At 50.0% G+C, this 14,117-nt stretch overlaps 1 protein-coding gene across 17 annotated transcripts in view; it reads left to right on the forward strand.

Moving 5' to 3' along the window:
• The window catches only part of FOXN3 (forkhead box N3), a 446,920-nt gene that overhangs the window by 314,687 nt on the left and 118,116 nt on the right, over positions 1–14,117 (forward strand). For all 17 annotated transcript variants that reach the window (XM_086319211.1, XM_086319213.1, XM_086319223.1 and 14 more), the window contains one exon: positions 4,540–4,604. In XM_086319211.1, coding sequence (XP_086175337.1) covers positions 4,540–4,604 — 65 coding nt within the window. The remainder of the gene's footprint in view (positions 1–4,539; positions 4,605–14,117) is intronic.

Here is a 14,117-nt window from a genome sequence, read left to right on the forward strand (position 1 = left end):
ATGAATCGCAGCACGCCAGGCCTCCCTGTCCATCATCAACTCCCAGAGTTCACTCAGACTCACGTCCATCGAGTCAGTGATGCCATCCAGCCATCTCATCCTCTGTCATCCCCTTCTCCTCCTGCCCTCAAGCCCTCCCAGCATCAGAGTCTTTTCCAATGAGTCAACTCTTCGCATGAGGTGGCCAAAGTACTGGAGTTTCAGCTTTAGCATCATTCCTTCCAAAGAACACTCAGGGCTGATCTCCTTCAGAATGGACTGGTTGGATCTCCTTGCAGTTCAAGGGATTCTCAAGAGTCTTCTCCACCACCACAGTTCAAAAGCATTAATTCTTCGGCGCTCAGCCTTCTTCATAGTCCAACTTTCACATCCATACATGACCACAGGAAAAACCATAGCCTTGACTAGACGGACCTTTGTTGGCAAAGTAATGTCTCTGCTTTTGAATATGCTATCTAGGTTGGTCATAACTTTCCTTCCAAGGAGTAAGCGTCTTTTAATTTCATGGCTGCAGTCACCATCTGCAGTGATTTTGGAGCCCCCAAAAATAAAGTCTGACACTGTTTCCACTGTTTGCCCATCTATTTCCCATGAAGTGGTGGGACCGGATGCCATGATCTTCATTTTCTGAATGTTGAGCTTTAAGCCAACTTTTTCTCTCTCCTCTTTCACTTTCATCAAGAGGCTCTTTAGTTCCTCTTCACTTTCTGCCATAAGGGTGGTGTCATCTGCATATCTGAGGTTATTGATATTTCTCCCGGCAATCTTGATTCCAGCTTGTGCTTCTTCCAGCCCAGCGTTTCTCATGATGTACTCTGCATATAAGTTAAATAAGCAGAGTGACAATATACAGCCTTGACGTACTCCTTTTCCTATTTGGAACCAGTCTGTTGTTCCATGTCCAGTTCTAACTGCTGCTTCCTGACCTGATAACAGATTTCTCAAGAGGCAGGTCAGGTGGTCTGGTATTCCCATCTCTTTCAGAATTTTCGACAGTTTATTGTGATCCACGCAGTCAAAGGCTTTGGCATAGTCAATAAAGCAGAAATAGATGTTTTTCTGGAACTCTCTTGCTTTTTCCATGATCCAGCACATGTTGGCAATTTGATCTCTGGTTCCTCTGTCTTTTCTAAAACCAGCTTGAACATCAGGAAATTCACGGTTCACGTATTGCTGAAGCCTGGCTTGGAGAATTTTGAGCATTACTTTACTAACGTGTGAGATGAGTGCAATTGTGTGGTAGATGGAGCATTCTTTGGCATTGCCTTTCTTTGGGATTGGAATGAAAACTGACCTTTCCCAGTCCTGTGGCCACTGCTGAGTTTTCCAAATTTGCTGGCATATTGAGTGTAGCACTTTCATAGCATCATCTTTCAGGAGTTGAAATAGCTCAACTGGAATTCCATCACCTCCACTAGCTTTGTCTGTAGTGATGCTCTCTAAGGCCCACTTGACTTCACATTCCAGGATGTCTGGCTCTATGTCAGTGATCACACCATCATGATTATCTGGGTCATGAAGATCTTTTTGGTACAGTTCTTCTGTGTATTTGAGGACCCACTTAAGGAGCTCCTGTGGCCCCTGCCCAGGGCGGTGACCGCTGGTAACACAGATGACTGGCACTTAGGTCACTGAGTAAGGAGAGTCCTCCATCTACCTCCGCAAACACCGCCCCACTCCCCACCCCTTGATTTGCCATGTGAGTGAGTGGTTTCCGGGGTGGCTTGAGTTGTTGGTGAGTCACAGTGTTGTGTCTGACTCTTTGTGACCGTGGACGGCATCGGGCCAGGCTCCCCTGTCCTTCACTGTCGCCCAGAGTTTGCTCAGACTCACGGCAGGCTGCAGTCCACGGGCCCGCACCGAAGGCCTGTGCCATCACAGACTCAGTGGACAGAGGCGTGTGTGAGTCGCTGGGTTACTCCCAGCACTGCGAGACCCCCCTGTAGTCCATGGCAGTGCCGGATGGAACTGAGTGACTCACACACACACACACTGACACACACACACACACTGACACACACACACACTGACACACACACACACCGACACACACACACACACCCCGACACACACACACACACCGACACACACACACTGACACACACACACACTGACACACACACACACACACACACACCCCGACACACACACACACACCGACACAAACACACACACCGACACACACACGTCCACTGAGTCTGTAACACCATCTGATATCTCTTCCTCTGCCTTCTCCTTTTGCCTTCAGTCTTCCCCTGCCTCAGGGGCTTTTCCAATGAATAGGCTTTTCTCCATAGGTGACTAGCTTGCTTATTGGAGCTTATTGGAGCTTCAGCTTCAGAGTCACTCCTTCCAATGAATATTTAAGGCCGATCTCCTTTGGAATGGACTGGTTGGATCTCCTTGCTGTCCTAGGGACTCTCAAGAGTCTTCTCCAACACAGTTAGAAGATGTCATTTGGGAGCAGCCATCCCAAAGAAGAGTATGAGATATAAGGCCAGTAAGCCCAAAAGCTTCGCAGTGAGCACAGCAGAGAACGGGTCACCTGAGGGACAGAGACCACAGGTGAATGTGCGTCTCGGCAGGGGCCACGTCAGGGCGGGCAGGGGGCGGCCCGGCTCCCTGTGCGTCAGCACGGCAGTCCCCGCCGTGGCCGGGGTGTAGCTGCGTTAGCGGGACGCTGTAGACGTCTCTGAGTGGATTTCCATCCTACAGAGAACGTTCCGCATCTACAGCACTGGGTTTACCCAGCGTCCTCTCTTCCCCACGTTCACTCCACCCCTGCTGTCCACTCCGTTTTCAGCCAAATCAGGGTCAGGATGAAGAGGAGACTTGGAGGGAAGCAAGCCGAATATTGAGGCTTCTGCAATAGTAGCCTGTTCTTGAATTCTCCAGAAGCAGCAGCTCCTCTGTAACGAGGTCCTCTGTTTTTAATTCCCTTTAGACATCAGGTGATGCAGTGTTGGCAACAGCCAGGTGGCTGTTTCCTGCTTTCTTATAAAAATAAGGTGGGAAAGCCTCAGGAGCCGGCTGGGGTTGTGAAATGATACTCTTAAGCATTTTCATGCACTTCACTCTTCATGGGACTTTGAACAGCCTCAGATTGGAAGCGGACGGGAGTCCGAGAGAAGAGCGCTTTGCTGGCTGCTGGCACCCAGCAGCTCTGAGACCCGGGCAGGTCCTCTGTTGTGCGCGGCTCCGGGCACGCGGGGGGCCACCGCTGCCAGCGCCACCGCGGGGACGCAGCAGCCTCGCTTGCCCTGGGCGGGGTGGACCCGAGCCAGAGTCAAACAGAAGCTCCATCATTTACGTCAGGGCTCACGCCGTGCGTCTTGCGACGCGTCTGACGTTATTCTGACGCGTTTGTGTGCGGCAGCACTGTCCCTCTCCCTTCTCTGCTCCTCACAAGTCCCCATACCTGCTGTGCCGTTTGCATCCCCGGGAGTGAAGCCTTGGTCAGCAGGGTGTGTCCCTGACATCTCTCCTCCTTGTTAACAAGTTGCATTATTGGAGACCCTGATTGACTCTAGAAGCATTCACTGTCGAGTCCTTCAGACTTTTGTTCTGTGTGTGTGTGTGTGTGTGTGTGTGTGTGTGTGTGTGTTCATGTTCGCCAAACTTCAGACGTGTATTCAGACCCGCTTTTTTATTTTTTTTTAATGTTGAAGGTGATTGATAATGCCTTAACCAGGATCGTTTGCCACATTCTATTTTGGAGAAAGTAATTTATGCCACCTCTGGGGCTGGCTGTAGTAACAGTTTTGACTAAGTGCTCACTAACATTAATCTCAACCAATTCTTGATTTAGAATCACCTCCCTTCCACTCCAAGGATATTTTCCTAAGACTGGCTAGGTTATAAAGTTTTTCACTGGGTGTCTTAAAACAGTGAAAATGCTGGTCTATAAATGTAATAAAGTGTCTTTGTGATGCATTGATCTTTCCACTTTTCTTGCCTCTCCTGTTACAGAACTGTGAGTGGTAACATAGCTGCAAAATGTTTTATAGGATAGGGAGTGCAACATTGTAAGCCAAGAAATTGAAAACGGGAGGGGAGAGGGAGGCGCTCAAGGTCAGATCTGTGTGTTAAGGGTGGTAGCAGAAACGCCAGAAGGGAAACATGCCTTTGCACTGGGCCATTGGCACCGGAAGTGGTGGAAAACCTGCTGCCCTCAGAAGACATGGATGGGAGTTCTTGACCTCATGAAGTCATAAAGTGAGGAGCAGTTTAGCGAAAGTTGTGAGCTTTGGCGTTGAACTGAGGTTGCCCTTCTGTTTGCTTGCAAATGGTTTCCGTGCCCGAGAGAAAGAGGAGGGTTGAGACGGTGATCAGAATACCCACACAGACGGGTTCTGCGCTTTGGAAGATGAAGCCCACTCATCATTCAAGGAGCCTAACGCTCTCCAAAGCTGCGTTTTTGGAGGGCGTGGATACTGCGTAGCTGGGACGGTGTTTTGAAGCCACCTGGACGTGTTTGTAGGCCGTCCCCCGAGCGAGTGTGGACGGCTCTTGCTCACGCTGGTTTCTCTTCCGTTTCAGCACATCAGGTCCACCCCTCTGGCCAGGCAGCACCTTCTTCAAGAGGAACGGAGCCCTCCTGCAAGGTAGGTCTCTGCACGCCCCCGCCCCCGCGCCCCCACCCTCCTCGCAGAGGGGGACTCCTGCCCCCTGCCTGGGTGACTCCTGTGGGGTGGCCCTGTGTCTCCACGTCTCTTTCTTCTGTCCTCCCCTTGTCTCCTGGTTGCTGTGACTCGTTGGTCTGAGATGAGACGGTTTCTTTGGTCTGTCGTCACTGGTCAGATTCGAGAAGCGCTTGGCTTGCTTTGGTGAAATTGGAATTACGCATAATGATGTCATGGTGAGAGATGGGTTGAGAAAACCGCAGTCAAACCCCGTTACGGATTGCCCGTGCTTGGGCTCCGAGGAATGCTGTGGGTGTTTGGGCGCTCGGGCCTCGTGGAGATGCACTTCTTGCTTGCTGTCCGACATCCACGGGTGCCCAGAGGGTGACTGTGGTGGGTTCGGAGGTTCAGAGGTCACACCCGTACCTCGTGTCCCTGCAGGCGTCAGTTGCGGGGGGCCCAGAGGGGCGTTCTCCCTGCTGTCCATTCCGTCCTCAGCTGCCTGACAACTTCCTATCCCGTGCGCTCAAGGAATTCAAACTGCCTTTCATCTCTAATTTTGCTGTCAAGCATCTTTAGAAATGGCCACAGTCAAAGAAGACTATGTGGCTAAAGATAGCAAGATGCCTGCTGTCTACTTTGAGAAAGTGTTTGGGGAGATGACCGTTCAGAATGCCTGCCCTGCAGACCGGCTGGAGTCGGCTGCCCCTGAGGGTCTTGACTTGGCCTTGCCGCTAGCCTCTCTTGACTGGCTGGGCCTCACAGGGGCACCACTGACCCGAAGCAAGTGGGTTGCTGGTGCCAAGAGCTTCGGACCTGTCCTGGGCTCTAGGTTGAGGAGTTTCAGTGAACCTTGGTTGGTTGAGAGCTGCTAAGCCTCTTTTTCTTAAAAGTACATGCCCAGGGTCAGCCATGTGGGGGAGAGCAGACTGAAATGCAGCTAAGGAAAGAGGTATTTAACTTCAGGTTTCCAGAGTGGCTCAGGCAGCTGTGAGAGATGCCGTCACCTTTGTGAAGTTGTTCTCAAGGCCATACAATTGCATGCTTTTTTAATATAGCCTGCGAAACTGGGGACTTAAGACTTCTTTGTGTCTTTGCTTGATCCCAGTGAAATTTAGGCAGGCAGGTCTGGTTAATTCTGATTTTAATAACCGTTATAGATATCCTATTTAAGAAAAAAATTGGAAAATGCCTTCACTCTCAAATATTGACATAATTTAAAAAATATATACTCAACGCTGCCTTCAGAAAGTGTAAATGATGAGCCTTTGGGTTTTCTCAAGTGGATTTCAAAGTTGTATGCATCTTTATTTTTCCTCTAGACCTGTAGCAATGATATGAATGTCATTCATGGTTGGATTGTTTTCACAAAAGTGATTTTATTTACTGAGAGCATTTTCCTACAGGGTTTTTATTCATTAAGTTCCACATTAGGGAAGATTTTCTCTAAGCATGTTAGTGTTTGGTTATTTCTACGCGGCACATGCATGAGGGAAAAATTGATATGGTTTCTGAAGTTGAGCGATTTCATTGTGAGATTCTGTCTCATTGGGTGGTAGACATCGTTTCTGTTCTTTAGAGGGTTAAACATTCCTAATTACTCTTAGGCATTGAGAATTGAATTATTACAGATTTCAGATGCTTGTTGAATCCACATCCAATTCAGTACATCCTATTAATTTTTTTGTACATGTGGAAATCAGGATCGTGGTGAGAATTTGGGAGTGGGTGGAGATTTATTAATGGTGTTTCCTGTTTCTTCACTTGCTGTATCTGTATAAAGAGTTTGCGAGACACTTACATCATGGTAAGATTTTTAAAACTATGTGTATTCTTCTAAATTAATACCTTTTTATTTTATTAAGGTATTTATTAAGGATTTACAATGTTGTATTAGTTTCTGGTTGTACAACAAATCGATTTGGTTCTGAATCTATATATACACATTTTTCATATTCTTTTCCATTGTGGTTGCTCACAGGATATTGAGTGGAGTCCCTTGCTCTACAGTAGGACCTGGCTGTTGATCCATCCTGATGTCACAGTTCGCACCTGCCCGTCCCAGACTCCAGGTCCCTCCCTCCCCAGCCTCTCCCCTCCCTCTTGACCACCATAAGTCTGCCTGCTAGGTCTGTGAGCCTGCTCCTGTTCTGTAGATATTCGTTGTATGTCGGGGTTTCTTTGGTGGACAGTGCTCATTAAGAAGTTGCTGATGTTCACGAACAAAAGTTTCACAGTAAAGACAGGGGCAGAGAAAGAAGGGAGCTGCCCAGTCATGCCAGCGGAAGGTTTAGCTTAGGATCAAGTAGAAGAAAGCGTAGCCGATTTATGCTGCTTTCTCGTCTTTGTACTTGATATTTTCCGTATATGTCCACTTTCTTCTTTTAATGTCTGTGGGAAGCAGGAAGATGTTTTCCTGGATAATCAGGCTGGGAGAGAACTCTGTTACTAGGATCAGTCACAGGCATAGGGACAGCAGGCCAAGAAGATGCCTTAAAGAGCTGAGTTCTAGGAGCAGAGTAGAAGGTGAAGCTTGGTCACACACGGACCCAGTGGCCGGCCAGCAAAGCCCAGCTGTGACCGTCGGCCCTGATGACAGGCAGAACCAGCGGAACCAGGCTGCCCCGGGCCGGGGAGGACCTGCTCTGTGGCCTGGCCCTAGGGGCTGAGACTGGAGGAATCTAGAAGCTGCAGAAGGAGCAGATAGGCCAGTTACTTCAAGGGCTGAGCCTTGGTTTTGTCAGGAGGGAGGGCACATGGGGCCGCCACTTCCTGGGAGAGCTGACACTTGCTCAAGGCCTTGGAGAAAGGGTTAGAGGGGGGTGGTGCCCAGAGTGGTGCAGCGCCCGGAGGGGGAACCACCGGAGCCCGCGGGCACGAGAGGACAGGCTGAGAGCGCTGCGGGGCTCCCAGCGTGGAAACAGGGCCTTGTGGGCACTTTGCAGTCATGCCTCAGGCACTCCAGGGTGTGTCTTAGGAGAAAAGCTTCCAAAGAGGAAGTAATGGAAGGAGAAGCCTGAGCCCAGTGGAACCCAGTAGCCTAGTGGTCGCAGTGGGAGCTGGTGTGCATTGTCTGGTGGCCACTTGGTTTCTGAGCTGTTGAGCAGGGACGCAGCACAGTTATTTTTTTCCAGCGTAAAACTGATTGCAGGAATCAACTGGAAGCGCTGGAGGTGCTGCCAGTGCGGCCTCTGGGATCTGGTTCTTGCAGGGTCACTGGCAAGAGGGCCTGCTGATTCATCTCACGGTTTTGAGGATAATGGGCTAAGATTTGGTTTGGATTACACCAGGCACGGGTACTTAACATAATTGGTCATTTCATCAATTCACAGTATTTATTTTAAATGCCATTTAGGCTGCAAGAGACAATTTTAGGACATTCACAGTCTCGGCGGGTAGAGAGCACTTCAGATCTTGTACAATAGACACCTAGCTGAGCGCCAGAAGGGACCAGCCCTTTGTTTAAAGGGGACCCAGGATGGAGCCCAACAGATGAGCATGGCTCGTTCCGAGCCCTCAGGAGTGGCCAGCTGACAGGTGTCCCCGGCTGTCCCCTCTGCCTGTCTCTGCGTGTCTCTGTGATGATCTCTGGGTGTGAAATACGTTTTTTAAACTATCTTTAAAAAAAGCCTTTTGGTTGGAGTATGATTGATTTACAGTGTTGTGTTAGTTTCAGGCATACAGCAAGGCTTCAGTTATACATACACATATGTCTGACTCTCTGTGACCCCATGGACTGTGGCCCACCAGGCTCCTCTGTCCATGGGATTCTCCAGGCAGGAAGAGTGGAGTGGGTTGCCATGCCCTCCTTCAGGCGATCTTCCTTATCCAGGGATCAAACTGAGTCTCCAGTGCCTCCTGCATTGGCAGGCAGGTTCTTTACCTCTAGCGCCATCTGGGAAGCCCAGATATACATATATCTATTCCTTTTTAGACTCTCTTCCCCTATAACTTATTACAGAGTATGGAATAGGGTGTCCTTGTGAAATACGTTTTAAAATTTCTTCAGTTCAGTTCAGTGGCTCAGTCGTGTCTGACTCTTTGCGACCCCATGGACTGCAGCACACCAGGCCTCCCTGTCCATCACCAACTCCCAGAGTTTACTCAAACTCATCTCCACTGAGTCAGTGATGCCATCCAGCCATCTCATCTGTCGTCCCCTTCTCCTCCCACCTTCAATCTTTCCCAAGATCCGGGTCTTTTCAAATGTCAGCTCTTTGCATCAGGTGGCCATAGTATTAAATTTTCTTAGGTAAATTAAAATTTCTTAGGTATTAGTAATAACATATTATTTTCTTAATGAAAACGGTATTTTATGTGTGTGTCTGTGTGTTTTTTTCCCCTTTTGGAACTCCCAAGCCCCAACCCTTGTCCCCCTGCACACATATACACACGTATTCCATTCACTCGTTCAGACTGAAAATTAGGTTCCTTCATTTAAACGTCAGCCGTGGTTGAATTATTTTAGTGAGCCAGCGACCCCTAGTCAGAGGCGGTCCTCAGCCCTGGTCTGACCCTCCTCTGCTCCCGGGCAGGCGCTCCCTCCACCGTGCGGGTCATCCCTGCTCCTGTTCCCGCCGGGCCTCGGATCCTCCACGTCCGCCTGCCTGGGGCCTTCGTGGGCTCTGCAGGCCCCCGAGCTCCGCACGGGCTTTTGTTCAGAGAGAAGCTGCTGCCTCCGCAGCTCTAACCACTGACCGCGTGGGCCCGGCCTCACCTTTGCTCTCTGTCTCTGTGTGTCGGGCGGGGATGGGGCTGGAGTCCCCTGGGGAAGCCCGCCCGGCACCACTGGCGGTCCTGGGGGCAGACCCCGCCTCCCCGCTCTTCTCGAAAAGCCCTTCAAACCCCGACGCGCCCCCTCGCCAGGCAGACCTGCACCCGGCCACCGGCCGTCGGCCCTCCTGGGTGGGGCCGCTGTTACTAGCGCTGCTCCCGCAGAACGCAGGAGTGGAATTCGAATAAACCCCCTAACGCGCAGGGCAGATGCTTCTCTCCATTCGCTTCTGACAGCCCCCCAGCTGCACTAGTGAAATGGGAAGAAGACCTTCCAGGCTTTTCCTGCGCGCTGAGCAGGACAGAGCCGCCACAGGCCGGGAGCAGACGGAGGAGAGGCCGCCGGGCGCGCAAGGAGCTGGGAACCCTGCGGGGAGTCGGATGTGCCCGGAGGTGACTTGCTTCAGATGCCAGGTTCCCAGGGGCTTCACGGACTCACTCTGCGGGGAGTCCTACTGTGTGTCTGCTCCACGACACTGACCGCTTACTCTGTTCCGGAGCTCCTCTGCGGGTTTTTCCAGCTGAAATATATGCGATGTAGTGCCTCTCTTTGGGGTATTTGCTGCTGTGACAGACTCCACAGCAAGTACTCAGTGCATCAGAAACGAGTTCTAGTGGATGGAGCCGTGCCTTACCAGTAACCGACCTGCTTGGGGTCCCAGCTCTGCTGCTTGGTAATAACCGCTGTGACCTTGGACAGACCTCATGGCATGCCTAGGGTTTCATGTTCTTGCCTGCGAATCAAGGAGTGGACCTCAGAAATGGCAGGGGTTTCCCGTAGATGACCGCGCTGGTCCGTCCTAGCAACGTCCCCAGTGTGGGTCGAAATGGTGTTGAGGCTCAGCCCAGTGGAAGGAGTGTTTCCCTTCAGCAGATGGTCTGAGGAGAGGAGACAGGTCCGTGGCTGCTGGCTACATCCTGATCCTCGAACGAGGCCTTTCTCAAAGGTCTCAGATAGTAGCGTGCTCAGTGGCTCAGTCACATCCCACTCTCTGTGTCCCCGTGGACCGTAGCCCGCCAGCCTCCTCTGTCCATGGGATTTCCCAGGCAAGGATACTGGAGTGGGTTGCCATTTCCTATCAGAGGATCTTCCCAATCCAGGGATCAAATCGGAGTTTTTTGCATCTCCTGCTTTGGCAGGCAGATTCTTTACCACTACCGCCATCTGGGAAGCCCTGTGGGAGGCATCGTAGTACAGGTTTGGACAACGTGGAAATGAACTGTCTTGGCTTCTTGGACATTGGGCTCACCCTCTCTGTGGGGATAATAATAGACATGCTTGTCTCGTAGGGTCCTTGTGGGACTCAATGATGAATTCGTATCAGTAAAGCATTGAAGTGAAGTGAAAGTCGTTCAGTCGTGTCCGACTCTTTATGACCCCAAAGACTATATAGCCCATGGGATTCTCCAGGCCAGAAGACTGGGGTGGGTAGCCTTTCCCTTCTCCAGGGCATCTTCCCAACCCAGGGATCGAACCCTGGTCTTCCACGTTGCAGGCGGATTCTTTACCAGCTGACCACCAGGGAAGTCCTAGTAAAGCATTGAGAACATTCTAAATTCTCAGAGTTTAGTTATTATAACATTTTACAGAACTGTGAATCTTAGGAAAAGGGAGCTGACGTCCCAAGTGTGGTGTCCTGTGCTGTTCATCTTCTCTGCTGTAACTTCCCTTGTCCACTGAGGGTGGCTCAGACGGTAAAGAATCCCCCTGCAGTGCGGGAGACCTGGGTTCAGTCTCTGGGTTGGGAAGATCCCCTGGAGAAGGGAATGACAACCCACTCCAGTATTCTTGCCTGGAGAGTTCCATGAACAGAGGAGCCTGGCAGGCTACAGTCCACGGGGTCGCAAAAAGTCAGACACGACTGAGCGACTAAGCACACACACAGTGATTCTCAGAACAGGGCAAAAAATGGGATATTCCAGATGGATTTCTACATGGATCTGAAAGACAAGTTGTTCACCTCTTTATATTAGATTCCTTTCAAATAGGACTGCTTCCCGGCGAGTTCTCTGGCTTACAAAGACTGAGTTACATTCTTTTCTTTTCTTTTTTCCTTTTTTTAAAATTTTATTTTATTTAACTTTACAATATTGTATTGGTTTTGCCATATATCAAAATGAATCTGAGTTACATTCTTTTCTGTTTGATTGTGTTACACCCAGCAGGAATGTAGATTTCCTTAAAAAGAGCACAGATTCAGCACCTCAGCCCAGGTTTGAATTCCTTTGTCTCTAAGAACTGGCTGTTTGCCCTTGGGCCTCAGTTTCCATTGTCTGTAAAATGGGGCTATGGGTTGTGCTCCCCAGAATCTTTGCAGAGATTAAAGGAGGGTGTGAACATGAAAACATCCATCCAGCTCAGCACGCGACCCGACACCTCACAGATACCTAATAGTGAGAGTTTGGCTTTATTTTTTAAAGGTTTACTTGACTGTTTGGGCTGTGCTGGGCGTCCTGTGCTGGAAGGCCTTTCTCGGGCTGTGGCGAGCAGATTGAAACAGTGTCCCTTGCATTGCAGGGTGATTCTGAACCACTGGGCTGCCACGGAACTCCAATAGTGAGAGTTTTTACCCTTTGACTATTTCTTGCTCGAGGTTTTTGATCCTTAATCCTGGCTGTGTATTCAGGGTGCAAAGTTTCAAATTTCCTCAGAGGAGTGGGCTCCCACACTGCCCGTCTTGGCAGGACCTCGGATCCTGCCGCCAGCCTTGCTGGCGGTTCTTTCCTGGTGGCCCCAGGAGTGTGCAGGGCCACGTCCCTCCTCCAGGCGCATCCGTCTTTCTCTGCATCCAGACCCTGGTTTAGTTCGCGCTCCTCCTGCCCCTCCCCCTGCATTTCTTTCCCGTTTGGTTGGAGCCCCGGGCTCTTTGGCCTCTTTCATCTAATCTGCTCCACAAGCTGACTCTTTTGTCCGTTTTGCAAAGAGGGAATTCACCTAATGCAGAACTCTCTTGATTCCTGCCCCTAGGCACACCCGTTTTCAAAAAAAAAATTAGAAATAGCAGAAAGGGAACAAAAACACCTCTCTACGTTTCCCCCGCAGTGCTGATAGCCTTCTGTCTCCTTCTGGCCTGCAGAAGCCCTTTAGGTTTTTCAGAGGAGCCCTTATCTCTTGGCGTGTTTCTCTTACTGTTCTCACTGAGTTATTTGTAAAGATATTTATGTAACTGGAATACAGTAATAAAGTCACCTGACGGTTTTTGTTTACTATCAAGTGGAGTTTCGGGGTGGTGTTCTGCTCTTCTCATCACTCACGTTCCGTGTGGTCACTGAGAATATGCTCGTAAGTTACTAAACGGACGTGCATTTCTGTTTTATTTCTACTCCAATCTTTTTTTGATTGAAGCATAGTTGTTATACAATATTTTATAAGTGCACCATATAGTGATTCACAATTTTTAAAGGTTATCCTCCATTTATAGTTATTATAAAATATTGGCTATATTCCCTGTGCCGTATAATATATCCTTGTAGCTTATTTTGTATCCGACAGTTTGTGCCTCGTCGCCGCCTCCCCCTCCCCACTGGTGAACACGAGTTTGTTCTGAGTCTGCTGCTTTTTTCTTCCATTCACTAGTTTCTTGTATTTTTTAGATTGCACATATGCGTAATACAGTATTTGTCTTTCTCTGATTGACTCAGGAAATGCAATTTTAAGAGAAGCCTCTGGCCAGTTCTGACCCTCACTGTCTCCTGGGACTCCAGATTCATGCCAGCTTCCTGACATCGCCAGCCTGGCACATACGCTGAGAAGCCTCGGTCACATAGCGTGTACTTTCCTATCTGACTTGAGTTTCGGCCAGTCTCCATCCCACTGCCCTTAGTAACCCCGTTTGTGAAAATCCAGCATTGAGGCTGGCCCCTTAGACAGAGATAGGGCCGCTGGGCGGAACCCCGGCTCTCCACGGACCTGACGTGCACAGCTCCCTCTGGGCCAGGCCCCTCCCAGATGGGTGTGTGTGAGTTACGCATGTGTGAACCAGTTCTGCTGTTTCAGGAGGATGTGTAAACCAAGGCGGGAGTTCAGTAGAAGGAGGGTGGATAGGAGAGGGCGTTCTATAAGTTGTCAATCCAGAAGTGATCGTGGAAGTTACAGGCATAGATGAGAATTTTCAGGGGGTTGTCGAATGAAAAAGAGGGAAAAGGTTCCATCTTTCAGACCTAACATTATGGTAGGAAGAGAAATGTAGCTGACAGCAAACAGCCATGACATTGAAGAAGCCACTTGGAAGCTGGAGGCAATCACTGAAATGAGGAGAAGGAGCTTCAGAGAGAAGGGGCAGGCCGGAGCGGCCGATGTGTGGAGAAGCTGAAGGAGGTGGGAGGGAGGAGTCTAGAGAAGAGCCCCCTGTGGGCTCCGATGGTCAGAGGGCCCCACGACCCTTAGGGCGTGACCGCTGGGCTACCTTCAGTCTCTAGGATCTGCCTGTTCCAGACACCTCCCCCAGACAGAATCAGACCCTGTGACCTTTCATGTCTGGCGGTATATATTCCTTACATTATTCTGTATTCAGTTCAGTTCAGCCACTCAGTCGTGTCCAACTCTTTGCGACCCCATGAACTGCAGCACGCCAGGCCTCCCTGTCCATTACCAACTCCTGGAGCTTGCTCAAACTCATGTCCATCGAGTCAGTGATGCCATCTAACCATTCATCCTCTGTCGTCCCCTTCTCCTCCCGCCCTCAATCTTTCCCAGCATCAGGGTCTTTTCAAATGAGTCAA

This window comes from Bos grunniens, chromosome 10 (genome assembly GCF_055505025.1).
Source record: "Bos grunniens cultivar Pamir isolate PY7600 chromosome 10, Bosgru_T2T1.0, whole genome shotgun sequence".
NCBI classification, from domain to species: Eukaryota; Metazoa; Chordata; class Mammalia; order Artiodactyla; family Bovidae; genus Bos; species Bos grunniens.